Source organism: Colius striatus, chromosome 8 (genome assembly GCF_028858725.1).
Source record: "Colius striatus isolate bColStr4 chromosome 8, bColStr4.1.hap1, whole genome shotgun sequence".
In the NCBI taxonomy this organism is placed as follows: domain Eukaryota; kingdom Metazoa; phylum Chordata; class Aves; order Coliiformes; family Coliidae; genus Colius; species Colius striatus.
The window spans coordinates 1,792,847-1,812,879 of record NC_084766.1 but is presented as its reverse complement, the minus strand read 5'-3'; the positions used below and the strand labels follow the sequence as shown (position 1 = coordinate 1,812,879).

The following is a 20,033-nucleotide window of genomic DNA, read 5'->3' as shown; positions in this document are numbered from 1 at the left end:
ACCTTCCATTCTAGTGGGGTGATTTTACATTGCTCGTAAAAAAGTCACGAGAACACATTGCCCGTTGTGCATCAGACTGTGATTTCCCTCGGTCTAACAGGCCCCCAACCAGGACAGTTGGCTAAGGGAGGAACCCTGCAACAGAACAGGATCCAGAAATATTTTTACAGAACAACCACATTAAAGGCTAAAAATCACTGAGTACCCAATGGAAAGCTCTGTCTTTTAACCTGACAGTACAAATGTGAACTCTAGTGGATAACTTCACCTGTGTTTCAGCAACCACTTCCATCAGCCAGTAAGATTAAACAGAACTTCAGCTACAGCATGACACTTCCCAAGGAGGCCTAGTTTAGGTAGCTTTGCAAGTCTTTCCAATATAGATTTCAGTGCTAAGACATCACACACACATGCTGAAAATAATTCAAATGCATCTCAAGAACAAAAAGAAATGAAGCTATTCTTCACTCTGTTCCAAAGAGCATGGCTCAAACTGAAAGCCATATAAACCATTGCACTTAAAGCACCATCGGCATGGAAAGCAATGTCCACCTCTACCACTTTTTCAAGAGTATGCTTGTATTTCAGCCATTCCTTTCCTCCTTCTCAAACTCACAGAGAGAGGATACAATTTACAACCCAATCCAGCCAAACTGAATGGCCAGGCCTGCGCTGGGGACGACCACCCCTGACAAGCCTCGAACGCACGGAAGCTTGAACAGCACAACACAAGCACCGGGGAAAGGATCGGGGATTACAAAAGATTAGTGGCACCGCAGAGGGGATCCCTCCCTCGCAGCGCACCCGGGCCGACAAAGTGCGCTCGGCCCTCTGCGAGCCACTGCCCGGCTCGAAATCCCCAGGACTCGCCGCAGCACTCAGGCCCGGCTGCAGCCCCCCTCGAGGCAGCCCATGCCCCGCAGAAGGCCTCACCGACAGCCGGGCCGGGCCGCCGGCGGTGCGGGGCGCCGAGGCCCGGCCGCCGTACCGGGGCAGCCCCGTCTCCCCGCGGAGGCCGGGCTTGGCGCGCAGGCCCGGCAGGCCCGACCGGCTGGGCGCCGCCAGGCCTAAGGCGCTCCGCCGGGGAGAGAAGCGGCGGCGCGCGGGCCCGGGCCCCGGCCGGGCCGCCAGCCGCGGTGCCAACCGCCTGCCGACAGCGGGCCCCCGCACGATCGCCGCCGGAACGCCCGACACGTCCCCCGGAGCCGCTCCGCGGCCGCACTCACCGGCGCTGCTGCCGGCGCTGCTGCCGCTGCCGGGCCGGGGCCCGCTTCCGGTTCCCGGGCGCGCCGCTCCCCCGCCCGCCGCCTGCCACGTCCGCACTCCCCGCCAACCCCCGGCCGCCGCCGCGCCCCCGCCAGGGCCCGGATGCTGCGCAGGCGCCGTGCGGCCCGAACGCCAGCGCGGGGGCCGCTCCGGCAGCGGCCGGGCCCGGCACCGAGCCGCGCTCGCCCGGCGCAGCCCCCAGCGGGGCGGGAGGCCCCGACACGTTTTGTCGGGTGAGCCGGGGGCTGCCGCTGCTGAGCCTCAGCCCGCGCCCGGCACCGCAGGCTCGCAGCGCGGCAGGGGCTGGCAGGGAGCCACCGTGCCGCTCTCGGCTGCGCGTCCTGCCGGCGGGCTGAGGGACCGCGACGCAGGCAGCCGGGGCCGGCTCTGCGCGGACGTGCAGCGGTACTGACCGACAAGCGGCTCCGTGCCCGCGGTGAGCGAAGCCCACCTACACACGGCGGAGATGGTGCTTGATTTCGTGTTTGTGCCCCGATGGGGCTCCGAGGCAGCTCCACACAGCAGCACGGCAGCAGTAATCCGTGCTGCATTTGTACAGAACACAACACGCACTGCTGCTCTAATAGGGAGTCCTCTGCCCGGTACGGATATCAAGTAAACGATCATCCACCCTCTGGCAGATGGTTCTGTCCCCATCAGTCTCTGACCCTCCTTCAAGAATACAGTCGTCACCGAATCACGTATTTAAAGCCACTGGGCCCACCCCATCCACCTGCTGATAACGGTCTCTCCCCCTCAGGCTGATAAACTTATTCCAGGACATGCCTTATGAGGAAGCTGTCTGTCCTCACTCTATGTATTTTGCCGAGTACCATCTTAACATGAGTTCTAACTACAAAGCCCCTACACTCCTGGACCTAATGCATGCTATTTCATTCTACCTTCTATGGTCTTTTATCTGGTTACAGTGGCTGAGACAGTTGGGGCTGTTCAGCTTGAAATAAAGTCTCTGGGGAGACCTTATTGTAGTCTTTTCAGTACTTAAAGGGGGCTTGTAAGAAAGATGGAGACAGGCTTTTCAGCAGGGCTTGTAGTGATAGAACGAGGGCTAGTGGTTTTAGACTAAAAGAGGGAAGGTTTAGACTAGTATAAGGAAGAAATGTTTCAGTGTGCGGGAGGTGAGGCACTGAAGAGGTTGCCCAGAGAGGTGGTAGATGAATCCCAGGAAACATTCAAGGTCAGGTTGGACAGGGCTCTGAGCAACCTGATCAAGTTGAAGATGTCCCTGCTTGTTGCAGGGAGATGGGAATAAAGGACCTTTAAAGGTCCTTCCAGCCCAAACTGTTCTGTGATTCTGTGACCCGAGTGCAAAGCCGCTGCCTTGGCCATTGGGGACTCTATGCATGCAGTGCCCTGCACAGAACTGTTTGAATCCCATCTGTGTCGCTAAGCCTGGCTATTCTGGTCCCCGTGTCTAATATTAGGAGTGGCTGTAGGGCATGTCAGGGAGCAGGAAGCTACAGAGGGAGCACATTACATCCATAGTCTGCCTGTGGCTTGCAGGACAGACACACAGTGCTACTGTGTAGTACCACTGGCTGCACAGAGAAAACCCAGTGGAGACCACATCAATTGCAAACTGGTTTTGTTCAATTTCTCAGGGTCAGGTGCCATCACCTGACATTGTACAAGTTTGTGCCTGAGTCACATCCCTGCCTGAAACTCATACTGATGAATCCTGGGTGACTCTAGGATTTGCATTTGGAATGGAAAGTGGGAATAACATTTTTAGTGAAATGCTTCCAGCTTTAAGTGTCAGACAAAGCTCTGGAGAGACAGGAGGTGTGCTATTTTCAGCCATGCTTCGGTGAGAGATCCATGGTGTATGGGGGGGGGGACGACACAGAGGGTGAGATTGACATGACACGTGTGTGGGACAACTCTGGCCCCTTACCAAGAGCAGAATCAAATGTCTAATCATAGGCAGAGCAGCAGCTGAGAGTCCAGAAGGGCAGTGAAGGGTTGACAGTCTCAACTCTCCTCTTGTGTGTGTGTGAACTTGAAGGAGAAAGTAAGCAGGGAGCCTTTTGGGGGACCAGAGAGTCGTGTGAATTGTGAAGATGGGAGTAGAAGATCTCACCTGTTAAGAACTGGAGTCTGTTTAAAAGTTGGGAAGACAAAACATCCAAAGCACAGAAACCATGGGAGCTGAAGAAGAAATGCTCATCACTCTGTCTGGAGGTGCCCCCTGGGGCTTCAGGCTGCAAGGGGGTTCAGAGCAGAAAAGACCCCTTCAAGTGTCAAAGGTAGGACCTCAAGATGTCAGCTGTGAGCGCACTTTTCTGCTCAACTCAGACAGCCTTACTGAGTTGGGCATCTCTCACTACTGTTACCGAATGCAGGAACTCCTTACTGTGGCAGCAGATCTTAAAAGGAAAGCTTGGGTGGGATGGTAGGGTGGGGTGTGGGTCCTGGAATAGATGCTACTGTGGTACAGACAAGTGTCAGACTATAAAGTGTCTGACCTGAACAGACCTGCCTCAGTACAGGTCTGTTCAGGTCAGACACTTTATAATCTATTCCAGTGTCCCCAGTTTCTGCAGAGTTATAGCCATAGTGACAGTGCAGGAAAAAGGGCTCAAATATGGAAGCTTCAGTGCTTGTGTGAGGCATCCAACTGAAGAAAAAGGAATGTAAATGGAAGCAACAAAAGCCATCTTTACAAAATAGATGCACATTTCTTAGGGTTTCTTCTGTGGTTGAAATGTTCTCACTGCTGTCTGAGGTGAGTGTTTTCGATGCTCTAAGCAACAAGTATTGGTTCCAGCTCAAGAATTGAAGAACAGCAGTTGTTTGGTTGGGAGAGGAAACAATAAAAAAGGAATAAACTTGAGTTGCTCTACTTATGATAAGCAGCTGGTGTCTTTTCCTAATGACTACCAAGTAGGAAAAAAAATGAGGAAAACCAGTCCTCTGTTTATGAAATGCATAACAGCTGCAGCAGCCTTTGCACTGTGATATCTTGGTATGTCCCACTGGAAGGCACCCAGCAGCAGGAATCAAAAAATGCTCTGCCCAACTCCTTCTGTTTCCTTCAGGAGACTCTGCCTCTGAGCAAGAATTTTAAAATCAAGTATTCTGTGTCATTTGACTCACCTCAGGTCAAGGAGCATTTGTCTGTAAGTCCTGCCAAATGGTATGGAATCCCATAGCTTGGCCCTGAAGTGGGTGTTTCTTAACAGGAACTGTGCAGATCATAGAGCTTCAGGTGCTGCCAAGCAAGAATCAGTATCCTTGAAATGGGTGTCTTGTATCACTGGTTGTTAGGCAAATGGGACTGACAGTGGGCACGTAAACTCTGTAGGGTCTGGGATTATTTTGACACTTGATTTTCTCCTATTAGACAAGAAAATGAGACTGAAAGGAAAGGAGATACTGAGTGTCTTACAAGGATTACTTGGGACTGAACAGTGGCAAGAACTAGCTGTTACCCAGGCTAAGTTGCACCTTAAGGTGAATGGAAAACTGCTCAGGGATTAATAGCACTTCCAGAAAGGTATTAACCAGAAGCAGCTCTCACCCAGAACTAGGCATCATAGCTTAAATCTAGCAATATATATATATTTTACAGTACTTGGATGTTGCACTAAAAATAATGAGGGAAACCACAATTGGTACCAATCCGTCTGGGGCTCAGTGTGCACATCATTCTTCAACAGCACCTGGACTGGGGAGTTCTCACTTGGGGCTATTACTGTCCAGAATTTGACCATACATACTCAGTGCCTTCAGGGCACCACTGTGTCTCCAAAGAAAGGATTTATGGGCCCTAACTGGGAAGCCAGTAACATCACATCTGAATGTAAACTGCTTAGAAGAGAGTGAGCTGCCAGGAGTTCTCCTCTTACTGTGCAGACAGAAGTTTGAATCTCAGGTTTTGGCTTTTTGAGTTGAAAGATCAGCTATTCATTCTTCTGCAGTTAAGATTCTGCTGTTGACACCAGCAGGATGAAATCTAGGCAAAAATACTGTCTGCAAAGCATTTTCCAAAACTCTAACATCATTGGCACTGTCTGTTTGGGCATTTTAGGAGCCAAAGATGGGGATGGTCTAAAGAAGGTCTAAAGAAGGGTCAGGTTAAAGAAGCCTGACCAGGGATTGTGGCTGTGTTACACAGCATGGAAAACAGGGCAGTATTGTCTGCTCCTCTATTGGTTTGTTAGAGCTGGGACTCATATGGATGAGTGATTTGTTCTGCTTGGCCTCCATCCAGGAGATTGGTGCCACTGGGCTGCACTGGGAAGTGTGGTCAGAGGGAGGTGTCACTGAGATGAGCCTGCCTAGCAGAGGTAAGGGCAAATGACAACAGGATGTTCGTTAGTACCGTGAAGAATGTGTTGTGCCTACGTGGAAAGACAGATGAGATAAATGAGAGCATCTATTAGTAAGCTGAATGCTGTTAAAGAAAGGTCTCTTGGGGAGAAAAAGATGTGTTTGTATGAGACCAAGAAAACTTTGTGTAAGCAGATCAGAAATATTAGCACTTTGGGTCTTAGAGCAAAACCCCTTTGAACAGAATGGGGAAAGACAGGACAGGAACATGGATGAACCTGAAGGAGATGTGGTAAGAGATACAGGCAGGACTATCTGATAGGTGCCAGGAGATAACTGAACAGATACAGTTGGTGTCTCAGGGAGTTACAGTGCTGTCATTTTAGGCAATTTCAACTTCTAGATTAGAAGAGTCATAGTAACACTAAGGAAAGGTGCCTACCCTGGAGTGCAGAGTCAGATTGTTTCTGTACACTTTTCTGGATGAAAAGGGATGATAAAAAAGCTAATTTGGGAAATTAATCAAGTATGAGAAATCAGATATAAATGATATACACTGTAGTTACCTAGAGATGCTGGGATCTCTGGACTAGGTTAATGGTCACTCCATTCCCTTTCCTTTGTGTTTCCTGTAAGTCTCTCAAAGGACCTTGTAAACTTCCCCAGTGCATCTAGCTTTCTAGTAATGGAGGGAAATTCTTTCACTCCAGCTGCTTATCAGCATGCCCCATGAACTACATAAGAACTGACAGTCCTGATGGTTTACCCTACACATAAACAGGTAATTACTTGTCAACAGCTATGCTTTACTGGTCTGGTTAAATCTTATATGGTTTCCTAATGGAGATTTGATACCATCAGGCAGCCAGGCATTCCAAAGACTAAATGCTGCACCAAGTGGGATTTCATGTTTGAGTCAGTCTCAAGCTCACAAAGCCCTGCATAATTCATCATCTTACATCATCAACCCATGCAGTCACACAGTCTTCTTGCCTTTCTTCTTTCTGAACTTTACATCATCATCTTTTAATCATTTCTCTACATGGAGACTATGATGGGATCAATCTCTAATTGCTCTTCTTGGTATCTTTTTCCTGCAAATCCTTTGGATCTGCTTTATGCTTTTTCTTTTGGTATTTTTTTGGCCTTTTGCCTCCCATTTTGGGGACAAGATGGTATGGCAGTAGAATGTTTGCAGCATTATTCTCCCTCCTCTTTAAATACATATTGGTGGGCCTCTAATTGATTGTCCTGTCATTAGCTGTTCACAACCATGGCTTAAATGATTGGTTTTCTCCCAGTTGCAGCTCACTCAGGATGTACAATGAGTGTGTGCCTTTTAAACTGGCCTTTCTACCACAAAGTATTCAACTAGCTGCAACTACATAAACAAACCTGTTGGAAGTGAGGTGTGAACTCATTATTCTACAGACTGAAAGGACACATAGCTGTAGTTTAAACCATTTAACCAAGCAAAGAATTGATCCTAAACCTCAGTCCAGCCACCACAAAGGGCTATTAAAGCAGCTGGATCTTCACATGCTTGATCCAGCTGCCACAGAACTTCTCTGTCATCCAGCTCCATGTGGATTAATGGGTTCAGGGACACATCTAGAGCAAGATGCTGCAAGCTCATACCTTGTGGACAGACTCTTGGGTCATAAATAACTAGCTTTATGTTCAAGTAACCTTATGGAGCCAAAGCTGCTCTGCATGCCTCAGGATCAGGGAAACACACATTGCTTCTTCTGGCACTGTCCTGTGGCCATTGAGGAAAAAGCTCAAATTCAAACAACATATGCAAGACTGGAATGCCATTTTTAACTCTGTGTTCCAGATCTGTAACTGCAAATGTCTATTCCTTTCATCTTAAACTTGCCTATGAGAGCACGTGCTGACTATTCTGTTCCACCACAACAATCATGTGAAGTGTCTGGGTGCCAAATATGTCTGATGTGTGTATGAAGGATACCATACTGATGTGTGTATGAAGGATACTATACTGATGTGTGTATGAAGGATACCATACTGATGTGTGTATGAAGGATACCATACTGATGTGTGTATGAAGGATACCATACTGATGTGTGTATGAAGGATACTATACTGATGTGTGTATGAAGGATACCATACTGATGTGTGTATGAAGGATACCATACTGATGTGTATATGAAGGATATCATACTGATGTGTGTATGAAGGATATCATACTGATGTGTATATGAAAGGGGTACCATAGCAATTCAGTCTCAGAAAAACAGATACTATGAGAGTGGAGGGTGAAACAAAAGAAGGCACAAAAGAAGATTTATTATTGCCTGGGGAGCCCTCAGTGAGAAAGATGATTTTTGGATTAGAGTTGTATTAAAATATCAACTCAGTAATGAGTAAGCTGAGAGAACAGCAGACATTGACATGCTCAGTAGGCAGATACACAGCAAGATCAAACATCAACAGAGGAGATGAATAATTCTGCTGAAATTAGGAAGGATTGGAATATGGAGAACTAGAAAAACAAATAAAGGGGAAAACACAGAGTAAAAAACCCCAAAAGGAAAGGAAAATGTGCATTTTGTTCTTCTAAGTGAAAGCAGTTGAACTACTGTGTATTCACATTGGGCTTATTGTGATTCCTTAAGAACCTTCTAACTTTTACCTAGTGAAGCAGACAAACTACAGTGGGGTTCTATTTACCCCTTCCCAAAACAAAGCTGATTTGGTATAGCTCAGTAGCTGTGGCGCACAGAAACAGTCATCAGGGAAGAAAGAAAACAAGCATAAAAGCAAGGAACAGGAAGGATCCATAGCAAGATTCCTATGTTAGAAAGGCTGAGGGGAAAGTACATGGTCCTGACCTGTACAGGGTTCCTTGCAAAGAGAAGCTATAGATGATGAGCAGATCTGCCCATTCTGAAAAGGCAGGAAGGGAGAACAATAGCATTAGGTTCCTGGAGGATTTCTTTGCAATAAGGATATGTGTATCACATGATCTTGAAACTAAGCAAAATGTAATATATCTAGTCTGACAAAAGTCACAGGACATAAGCATTCAGCCCATATGCAATAGGGCACTAATTTTTACAAAGAGAACAGGGCAGCTTTAAGATAGAGCAAGTACGTACAAACCTGACTGTAGGGATCCTGCCACAGAACAAGGTTTAGTCCATGAGAGGGAAACTTAGTTACTTACTATGCAAAGCTAAGAGACACTTGTACCTCCAGCAGAGTCTTGTGCATGAGTACTGCTGAAAAAATAAGTGGAAACTGAAGTCTTTCCAGCTGGTACTGACAAGGGGATAATGAGCCAGCAAAAATGAAGCACCTCTGATAAAATGGCAAACATAATCAAATAAGCCTCAGGTAGCCATATCTAACTGAGATAGGAAGGCATTGGTGTTGCTTTCTAATGCACAAGGGAGGATTAAGTGGAAATATCACACCTGTGGAGCCAGCCACTTTCAAGAAAAATGAATGTAAGGTAGAGCAGCTGTAGAAAAGGAGGGGAGAAGACTTCTTTCACCTCACCAGAGGTTGAAAGATATAACTGCTGTATACAAAGAGGTGTTGGGTAAATACCATGAGCCCTGTTCAAATATAGGACAGTGTTGTCACCAATGAAATGTGCACAAAACAATAGGGAGGTTGAGCAACAACTTCCAGTCTAGAAAAAAACAAACCAAAACAAAACCTTTTTCAATCAGTTTCTGACCTGAGTGAACAACATGGCATCTGAAACCATGGGGGGCTGGCCCTGATCACTCAAGAGGCTCCTTTCAGTTCCCTGTTCTGTACAAATACAGCAATGGAATGAATTGTTAGGGGAAGCAGTGACACATATCCTGACTTTCTCCTGTGTGTTTCTCTGCTGACAATTCAGTGTTTGTGCTGTCTCCTCTGGCAGATATCCCTGCTGCTACTCCCCATGACCCACAGCCTGGCTGCTCTGTCCTGCTCACCTTTGCTCAGGTGACATAATTCCTGCTGGAATTACTCCTGGCAGCTCTAACCCAAACAGGTCTTATGGCTTCCAGATTTGCAAGCACCTTCTCTTCCTCTGCTCTTTTCAGCAGGCAGGCTGCTCTTTATCTGTTCTCACAAACTGTTTACTGTCACATCTCAAAAGGCACTGCTGGCAGCCTGTCTATAGCAGTCACTGATGCTGGTTTGGGAGGGCAGTGCTGTGGAAGGAGTGCCTCAAGCAGCTTTGGGAGTGCTCCTGGAGATGTTTTATGGCCTGTCTGCACGGAGGCAGGTGCCACCCTTGGCTGGCAGTGAGGGAGCACAGGCAGCGGCGCCGCTGGAACTTTCCAAGGAGCAGCTGGGCCCAGCAGTCTCTGTGTGCCAGAAGAATGTGGGGGGCTCCAGGGCTGCTGTCTGGCTGAGAAGCTGCAAGTTCTGCACGGTGCTGGGCCAGCAGTGAGAAAGCTGCAGAGCTTGGAAGGGGAGCTCTGCTCTTCCTGTTCAGCAGGGATGGAAGGAATAGGACCTCCAAGACAATGACAGAGGATGGCCTAAACAGAAAACCATACTATCATGGCTGAAAGTCATTGCTGTTGATTGCATCTGCTAGTGATCTGCTTAACGGTTCTTTGTGCCTCACTGGGGTCTTACACAGGAACTCCATGAAACAAGTAGAGAGAGCAGACTGTGTGGATGGACTGATGAGTGGTTATGCCGTCCTCTGTTTACTCTCAGATAACCTTTAATTATTAGTTAAACTACTCTTTCTCACTGCCCAAGCCACTTCACTGTGTTGGCTTTTCCTCACTTCCCTCGAGAGGACGTGAGGCAACCATGCCATGACAAAGTGTGATGTTAGCTCCTGCTCTACACACAACTATCTGAACAGTTTCTTCTCTGCTGTGTGACCACAGCTGTGCTGCTCCATGCCTTTTGCTTCTACAGGTTGTCTCAGACTTCTGTTTGAAGGCCACTGCTAGAAAAGTTTACCCTCTCCTTGCAGAGGTGGAGAGTCTGGGCAGTTCAGTCTTTACATCCTATTTGCCCATTAGTGGGCAGGAATGTACCTGACAGATGATTGTCAGCAGTTGCAGTGAAACCATACGAGCTACATCTATACCTGGTGCATCAAATGTACCTGATTTACTCTCTGGCACAGACACCAACTGCTACAGAGTGGAACAAAGACCAACAACTAACCTCTACTATTCTCCCAAACAAGATAGTCACAAGTGCCACAGTCAGTGGCTCTAAGAGTGGTCTGCTCTAGCTCCCAAACTGTGCCTGGGAGTTGTTCTGGAGAGCATTACCTGAGCCAAAGGTGTGCCAAGGATCATTTCAACAGGCTAATGCTGCAGGCAACTGCAGTCCAGAGCCCAGGTTTCTTTGCTGGCATTGTTCAACCTGCTACTTGCCACTTGCTACAACTACTGAATACATGTCTGAAGGCTTAGCCTATTTTTTCCTGTGTGTTCATACGCACAAGTCACCTACAAAGATGCTGCAAGGCACAGGAAGGCCTGTACCAAAGTTCCCCTGGAATCCTTCAAGTGAATGGGATACTTGTCTAACCCGTAATCCTGTGGCTGATCCTGTCCTTGCTGATGCAGAACAATGGTGCTTATCCTCCTCAGACCACTGCTGAGAGGCTGTTAGTGCTGTGTTTTGGTACAGTAACCCACACTTAGCAATATGATGAGTGCTGTGTACAGTAACTGTTTGCAAACGTGACTTTTTGTCTTGGACTGTATCCTTGTTCTATCACAATAATAGGAGGTGTGTCTTCTTCTGCTTTGCCTCCTCTCAGCACAAATACTGTGCAGGCATGTTACACTTCAGACTGCTGCTGTTCAACGACTGGTAGCAGCTGTAAAGAGCCCTCTGCTCTGAGTAAGGGTTTTATTCAGAGCTTACATGTTCTCACTGCTCTTTAGAGCACAGTACCAGCATACTGAGGCTGGGAACACCTTGTTCTGGAGGACTGCAGCCACCTCTCTGGATAACTGCCCTGTGTTCAAGGTTCTCTCACTCCTGTCCAAGGTCAGTGCCTGTGATTTTGGGGGCTAGATTTACTTATGAGCTCTAATTCCCTTAGATTTTGATCCTAAAATCTTTTATGTCAAAAGAAGCAAGGCTGAGCCTCTAGAAAAGCACCTACATGGGACACACATAAGCATGTTTCTTCCGAACACTCGGTTCCTTTTGTCCCACCAGCTAGATGCCAGCACTGAGACTCTTGCTTCTTGACAGATACATCTGTTCCTTCTGAATCTTTGCTTCATATAAAAAACCCCTTGATATCCTGCCATTTACTCTGTTGAACAGTAAAATACTTATCAAGTACTTTTTAGTATCTATTCTATAAGACATGTGGCATTATTTCTTATCACTGGTGTTACACTTCATTCACTTTTCAGCTAATCTCCCATCAAGTAACAAAAGGCCATGGAGATTAAACCCCTTTTTATCTACCTGGAGCCAACTCTGGCTAGATATTTGTTGAGCCCTGTGCTAAACTTTTTGTTTAGGCAAAGAAGGTGGATTGTCTGGGGTTGTTTTTCTCTTCCTACTCTTGTATTATCATGACAAAATGCTCTTTCTAAGACACTTGGTTTCAACAGAGAGAGAAAACTAACAATCCTTGAGTGCTTGCATTTGTTTTTTGTCAGCCTCTTACCTCCTGTTACAAATCAGAATTGTTCTGTCTTCCCCTCACCAGTAAACTCTGGACAGTAACACATTACAATTGTCTTGTATGTACTTAATTGGCCAACAACAACATGCTCCACCACTACCAAGTTTCATCTCTAAACTCTATGCCCAGAAGCCACCCAAGTCTGTCCTGACACACAAGATACCTTCTCTCACCCCTCTTCTCCCTTGCTGTGTTCATCCCAGAAACTTCTCTCCTTTCTTTCTCTGTATAAAGACTCCCCAGTTTAGCTTTGCTGTGGTTGTCCTATGAAGTAGGTCTGCACAGAGGGCTGACTTTACCAAGAGGCAAGTCATCCAATGTCACTTCTTAAACAGGAATACAGTGTTTGGTCGGGAAGTTCCTGGCACTACATAGAGAAGTGTAATTGTAATGGTTAGTGTAATGAGGGGATTAAATACTCTTAACAGACAGGAGATAGAAAAAGTATCTTACAGGATCTCTACCTTCAGGTGGGCAGCTGAGACAGAGAAAATTTAAGACTCAGTGCAAAAGACTGCTGAAAAATGTCTTGATTTCCAGTCTGGTGTCAGTTATGGCTCACAGCCTGGGAGTCACACACAAAATCATTCAGGTCTCCTGAATCCCACTCTAGTGCTTTAGCCACAGGGGTATCGTATCCTTCCTTGCACAAGTAAAGAATAGACCCTGACACTGGAGGAAAACCAAACGGTTCCAGTAACCAAAGTGATACCAATGCAGAGATTCAGAGAGAAGAAGAGATGGAGAGTGTTTCTGCAACTACTGCGTTGTGGTCTGTCCGAGTGGGAAGTTCTGGGAAGATCAGACCCAAATGCTGGTTGCCTCATACCTGAGTTAATTCCCTTTTGATAATGCTTTGTACTACAAGGCAGTTCTTACCTCTCCATGGGAACCCTGTGACAGGACTACATTTCACTTAAGGCTGAGACTGAATTTTAAACACTGCCAGGTTGCCATGGAGTGCTGTTCCCAGCACTGTAGCTGCTGGGGGAAGGCGGGCAGCAGTGTGATGAGAGATGCAATCACAGAGTGGAAGGGCCGTTGGATGGGAAGATGAATTGTGTTCAGTATACATCTCTGACTTGGCCTGAGTTTGCTAGGTTACTGCTGGAAAGATTTTAGGAGATTAGGGGAAGACTGATAATGTCATTTGTCTTCCTACTTATAGACTGAACTCTCCTAATGAGAGGAGATGGGAGGTGCCTTGAAGAGGCAAGGGGAAAGATGGCATGACCTTATTACAGCTGCTTCCTGAGAGGCACTGCCAACTACATAATGTTATCATTTAGTTCTCGTTTCAATTACCCATAGCATATTTCTTTCTTGAGAAGAAGCTGTGCTGGCCAGCAAGGAGGGTGGCTGCAAAGTTTCAAGACAGGTTTGCTGTACTCAGGCAAGATGGGAAGCCACCGAGTTACTATCAGGATTACTCTATTCTTAGCATCGCAGCGTGTGTTCACCCCCCACATACCACCACCTAAATATAATCCCTACTGAAGGACAGATGCTGCCAAGTTGCGTCTGATCCCCTCCTCTCTTGCATTCTGTTCCCGAAAGCTCAGCCGAATTCCCCCCAGCACGTCCAACAAGCAGTGTGTCCTCTCGTTTCCCCAAGGCTGGACAAGCAAACTTGTACTGTGCTGTTAAAGCCCCAGCCCAGCCCTGGCCTTCCTGGCCTCCCCTAGCACTGGCCTTCCTTTCAACCCCTTTTCTTCTTCCTTTCCTCCTCATTTGTTGCCTTCACCCTTTTCCTTTATTCTCCTCAGCTGCTTTGTCCTCTCCCTCCTGTCTGATTCAATATGATCAATGAAAGGAAGAGGGCAAAGTGATGGAAGGAAACACACACATGTATATGTATCTAGGTGCTGCAGACACCCAGACCTCTCTGACAGGAGCTCTTTTGTCACAACAGAAGTCCTGCTGAGAGGGCAGTGACATGAACAATCTCCTGACCAAATGCATTTCATTCCTTTGCAGTTCTCCAGCCTGAGTTATATTTCCAGTAGCATCAATCAGTAAAGCCTTGAAACTGAGATTCCCTAAACCCCCATTAAATCTACACAGGACACTGCTCCCACGTGAGGGGGAGTGTGTCCAGTGAGGCACTGAGTGGAGAGTGTAACAGGCAGTCAGTTACAAGAAGCTCAGAGAATTCTCCTCCAAAAGGAGAGGTGAGTCCTCACAGTATGTGCTTTCCCATCTCATCAGAAGAGCCTCTGAGTGACACCTTACAGCCCGTCTGCAGCCTAAGCAGAAGCTTCCCATTAGTGACAGGTCATGTGGCTCACTGGGTGACCAGGAGAGGGCATCTTTTGGACATGGGGAGCAAGAGCCTGAGGGCAGCCTGACCTTCAGGGAGGGCAGGGAGTCTGGCTTTTGGGCTGGGGCCTCAAGGGCTCAGTGCTGCCCTCCCTGTGAGTGAGAGGTGCAGGCTCCAGGTTGTTTTTAAAGGGCTCCACAGCACTGTGCTGACAGTCGTATAAAAACTACCAGGTTTGTGCTGGTCTCGCTCCAGCCTCCAGCACATTGCACCCTGCTGTCACAGCTGTGGATTGAATCCTGTCCTTTCCATATGATGTGCTTTCTTCCTTCTCTTCCTACACATCCCTCTTCTGCTGTTAACCCCTTTGCTTTCCTCCCTGGCAAATGCCGTGGGCTAGGGGTTTGTCATTAAAATGGAGCTGTGAACAGGTCGCTTCCCTCTGCTCCTGGGAAGCACATTCATAACTTCTAGAGAGGGGTTTATAAACCTATGGGGGACTGACAGCCAGGAACACTTACGTGCTATTTTCACTCTCCAGGTCTCTTCCAGCACAGGAAGAGACCTAGAGAGCAAAAATGGCTGGCAGACTGCTTTCTGTGCTGGAAGAGACCTGGTCCTGTTCTTCCAAAGAGGAATGGAAACAGGGAGAAGTCCCCTTCTGAACTACAGAACTAGTTTGCAGGCTCCTGCAACAGCACAGAAGTAACTGTAGTTGTTTTAGTGCATGGGCCTTCTGCCACCCTGGTAAAATGTCAGCACAGACCAAACCAGAGCCAATACCTTTACCAGTCACTAAAGAAATGCATTGCCTGCCAGTGCTGCTCACCCTGCGAGAGGCAGCTCGTGTCCCACCAGCCTACTCTGATCTAAGGTGCCCGAAGCAGCAGCAGGCAGTGCTGTGAGCACAGCCTGACCCTCCCTGCCTGGGAATCCCAAACACTTGCCTGCAGTACTGTGGGACTGGAGGACTGCAGGAAGCTTACTGGCTCTGCTCTGAGTGGACACAAGCCCACATCCAGTTGGTTTCAGTGAGCATGGAGGAGTACAATAGGATGTGAGGAATGTTCTGAGCACCTGCTGACAGCCTTTAACAAACCCCAATCCCCTCACTCTATAATTGGGAGAGATACTCAGCAAGTGTGTTCCCATCCAGTGCTAAGCACCAAGCACTTGGCCATGGAGCAGCAGTTGGCCTTTTGGGGAATACCAGGAGACCCTCCTAACCTCTCCTCAACTTCCTAACTCCCTGCATTAGCTGCTGTGTGGGTAGGCAGCACTGTACATGTGTCTGCTGTCTCTTCTCAGTCACAGCTGCACCTCCAGGCAGCATTTATACCGTAACAGCAGAAAAATGGTTCTTCAGCACTAGTTCATTACAGACCCTCACGTTCTTATTCCAGTCTTCTATTAACAAGGAGGGAGATGAAGGACTAAAATGACAGAGGCTGATGGATGTGGCAGCTGGGATGATCCAGCCCCTATTTTAAGCATGCAGGCAAGATTTGGGGTCAAGCTGGAGAGGCTACAGAGTGATAAAGTGCCAGTGAATACACAAACAACTTGGAGCATATCCCTCCTCTTTCCATCTTCTTCCCCAACACCTCTCAGTTCTGCTGACAGGCTGAGCTGGGAGGAGTGCTGCTCTTGCCTGCTCAACACGAGCCAGCAAGGCTGAGCCCTGACTGTGCATACACCCAAAGGGTGCACAGGGCCTGGGCCCAACCAGCCATGCCGTGAGACCTCCTCAGGGCTCCAGCTCTCTCCTTTCCTGCTCCCCTCCTGCTTCTGCAAGAACAATGACAGGGCAGCAGTCCTCTCACGTGCACTTCTCTTTCCTGAGGCTGCCATGGGAGTGTAGGCAAAGTAGCCTGTGTGATTTTACAGCTGTCTAGTTGCTCAAGCTGTAAGATACAGGAGGACATGTGGATTTCCTCTCTGCTGTGTATTACTTCTCTGCGGGTATCTGCCACACTTTGTTCCCTGCACCCTCTGTTAAACAGCTCTGCACTGGTTTGTCACTTAACTGCAACACCTGAAGAAATATTCTAGAAGCATCTACAAATCCAGCATATTACCACCTTGGGCCTGGGTCACTGTGACCCAGGGGTTTTACTCAGCTATTCTTTTCTTTGCAAAATGGAGGTGTGATGGGTGCCAAGATGTCCTACAAAGCTATCCCATTGCATGCCTACACAGGACAGGTCTGTGGTTTTGGGCCAAGTGGGCAACTGGTTTGCTTGCTTGCCTTAACACACAAGCTAGGCTGTGTTGGGGGTTTCAGGAAGAAGTTTAACGGATGAATGACGGAGCAAAAGGGAGAGGAATCACATGGTGTCAGATGGCCATGACAGGCCAGATCTAGGAGCTAGCCTAGAACTAAAGACCCAGACTCCATTCTCAGATCTAGCAACACATATCCTGCACAGCTTCTGGTAAAGCTAAAGATTTACTCCAAGTTTACAGTTTTGTAACAGGACACCATATGTCCTGATGCAGATGTCCAGAAATCCACTGGGCAAAGCCATTAGAGCAGAATGCTTGACAGCAGGCAGTGCCTCGCAGCCACCAGCTCTTCCCGAGGGTGGTACCTGCAGGGGCTCTGCATGAGTGTCAGAGATCACAGCAAGAAAGCATACAGAAGGACACACACATGTGCAGGGATAGTCTGGAAAGAGTTCCTGTCCCCCCTCTGAAATACAGACTCCTTAAGCAACTTAGGAGATAGGGAATGGGAGGAGAAGAACCTGTGGATGTTCTTATGTCTTTCATCTGCACTGAAGGACTTGAATTGGGTTGGTGATCAGATCACATCTATGCTCAGCACAGTGACTCTTGGAACAGAGAGACTGAAAGGCACAGCCAGGGCTGACCCAAGAAGACTGGTCCTTCAGCCTGGCAGCACAGTAGTCTTAGGCCTTAATTTATTCTGGCAGGACAGAGCGATGGAGGACCAGCAGGAGACAAGCAACTGAACTAAACAGCTGCTGTTCTTCCATTCATCCCTCTCTCTTCTGCTCTTCCAGATCCGAAAGAGAAGCAAAGCATGCCGTGGTGGCCTGTGGGAAAACGATGTGCTGGTGTCCATCAATGGCAAGTCCTGTGCTGGCCTCTCCCATGCCACTGCCATGCAGATCATCGACTCCTCCAACGGCACGCTCAGCATCCGTGTCAAAAGGTAACTGTTCCCTGGCGCTGGGGCAGTGACAGTGCAGGCAGCGGGGCAGCCTCAGCCAGCACAGCAGAAAGCAAGCAGGCAGGAAGCCTTTGCTTTAGCCATACTGCAAGGTGTGCTACGGGACTTCATGGCTAACATGTGGCCATCCGAAAGTTTTGCACTGTCTGTGTGCTGTTCTTCTGTGTGAAGAACACCACATGGTCTGATACAGATGTCCAGAAACACACTGGAAAAGCCAGGAGCAGGAATGTTTGACAGCAGGAATAACTAAGAGGCACCATCTCTTCCTGAGGGTGGTACCTGCAGGGGCTCTGCATGGGCTCGAGGCTGAACTGACTCCAGGCATCCCGGCCTCTGCCTCTCAGGCTGCAGGGAAATGTTTGCAGTGTGAGGGCAATGCTGCAAAGCATGAGCAAGTTCGGCTCCAAGCAAGCAGATGCCATAGAACAGTTAATCTCAGCAATTAACACAGACTCCAGGTCATTCTGGGTAAATAACTGTTCTGTAGAAATGGATTTGGATTGAGCCATAACAAGATTACCTGAGTATTTACTATTGCAGGCCACTGTAACTCAACAGAGTGTAAACTGAGTGCCACACAGATAAGAGGTGTGCAGTGGAGTACCTTTTTATGGGAAGAAATATATCTATCAGTCTCTAGTGCAGCAGAACTGGACAGGAGTTGGCTTAGAACTCCTGGATTTAAGGAGTTAAATTTAAGCACAAAAATTCTACCATAGTTCTACCCGTGCTAAGCTAACCCACTGCCTCAGTGCACGCTGGAGCCCCAAGCTCTCAATGAATCATATGAAGACAAAGGCAGCAAAGCTGTGTGAGGTCCCAGCTAGTCCCTTTTACTGCCAAAACAGAAGCCACCCTCAGGAAATAAGGCCTTGGTGAAGGGAACGGGGAGATGTGATTTTCTACACACAGAGCACTGTGTGTAGTGATTAAGCTGGCTCAGTACATTTTTATGCTTTCAAGGAATTCTGGTTTTCAAACACCTGAGTATTTTAAAGAGTCATGAAGCAGAAAATCGGGGTGAGGGTGTGTAACTGATGCCAGAGATGAGTCAGCCCTTGGTGTCTGCACTGCAGGTGTCAGTAGCACCTGAAAGACACGTGAAACACCGTCTCAATCTTACCCCTCTGTCACACACTGGGGGTTCCTTCCAGCTCAGCTCCCCCAACCGGACCTCATTCATCATTTTCATTCTCCCCACAGGATAGTTGGTGGGGACCAGACTGGCCCACGGCTCCAGCACTCCCCTTCACCAGGGCAGCGAGTGCTCTCGCCACCATCCCCGCTCAGCCCCCCGGCGCAGCTCCTCAGCTCTGAGGCAGCAGGAGCCCGGGCCACCGCGCAGCCCGCACAGCCACGGAGGTCACAGAGGCACCTGGAGAGCCTCACGTCCCCGCCGGACAGCGAGGCCTACTATGGGGAGACAGACAGCGACGCCGACAACGTGGCGCAGGAGAAGCACCGCCGCGCTCGCAAGAAGAGCCCGCGCTCACCGCCCGACAGCACCGCCAGCAGGGACGCACCTCAGGACGAGGTGTCCCTGTCTGAACAGAGCGGCTACGAGAGCACGCCAGAGGCTGCCGTGCCGGAGGGAGCCCAGGGGGCCAGCTCCGGCGGCGTGGCCAAGAGGGAGATTGCTTGCCCGCCTGGCAGCCGCACGGACACGCCGCTGTCGGAGCCTGAGGGGCAGCTGCGGCCGCCATCGACGGAGGGGCGGGAGCCTTCTGCAGAGGCGATGCTCCTGCCTCACGCCACCAAGGCCATCCGAGCCGAACGCCATCTCATCCCCATGGTGGGGCCAGTGGAGCACCCGGTCGATGAAGACCTAACCACCACGTATGCAGAGAAAGCCAAGCAGGCCAGTAAGTCTTCTGCACCCTGCCACTCACCCATGCCCTCTTCCTGTAACGAACAATAGGCCAGGAGGAAATGGCCTCAAGTTGTGCCAGGAGAGGTTTAAGTTAGAGCTGAGGCAGAACTGTTTCCCTCAGAGGGGTGTCAGCCCCTGTGCCAGGCTGCCCAGGGAACTGGGGGAGTGCCCAGCCCTGGAGGGATCACAAAGCTGTGGAGCTGAGGTGCTGAGGGCCAGGGGTTAGTGGTGGGCTGGGCAAGGTGAGGGGAAGGGTTGGACTTGGTGAGCTTAAAGGTCTTTTCCAAACAAATGATTGTATGATTCTATTATCTTCCAAAAGCCTTATTCCTACAAATGTCAATTGAGTTAAATCTTCTGTCTTGGGAAGAAGCAGAGTCAAGTCAGACTTCCAGGGAATGGAGCTTCCCATTGCAGCTCTGGCACTGGGGTCTGCCTCACCCAAGGTGTCCCAAGCTGAGAGAAAGGGTCTGGGATCTGGGAGTCACTT

The 20,033-nt window shown here is 48.8% G+C and overlaps 2 protein-coding genes across 5 annotated transcripts in view; one reads left to right on the top strand and one right to left on the bottom strand.

Annotated features, from left to right (window-relative positions):
* Nucleotides 1-1,303, bottom strand: part of SEC24C (SEC24 homolog C, COPII coat complex component) — a 33,579-nt gene extending 32,276 nt beyond the window's left edge. For all 4 annotated transcript variants that reach the window (XM_062001152.1, XM_062001153.1, XM_062001154.1 and 1 more), the window contains exon 1: nt 1,227-1,303. The gene's annotated coding sequence lies outside the window, so the exon portion shown is untranslated. The remainder of the gene's footprint in view (nt 1-1,226) is intronic.
* Nucleotides 1,304-3,428: 2,125 nt separating this feature from the next.
* Nucleotides 3,429-20,033, top strand: part of SYNPO2L (synaptopodin 2 like) — a 29,930-nt gene continuing 13,325 nt past the window's right edge. The window contains exons 1-3 of the mRNA XM_062001623.1: nt 3,429-3,533; nt 17,501-17,652; nt 18,877-19,535. Of these exons, the coding sequence (XP_061857607.1) occupies nt 3,429-3,533; nt 17,501-17,652; nt 18,877-19,535 (916 nt within the window). The remainder of the gene's footprint in view (nt 3,534-17,500; nt 17,653-18,876; nt 19,536-20,033) is intronic.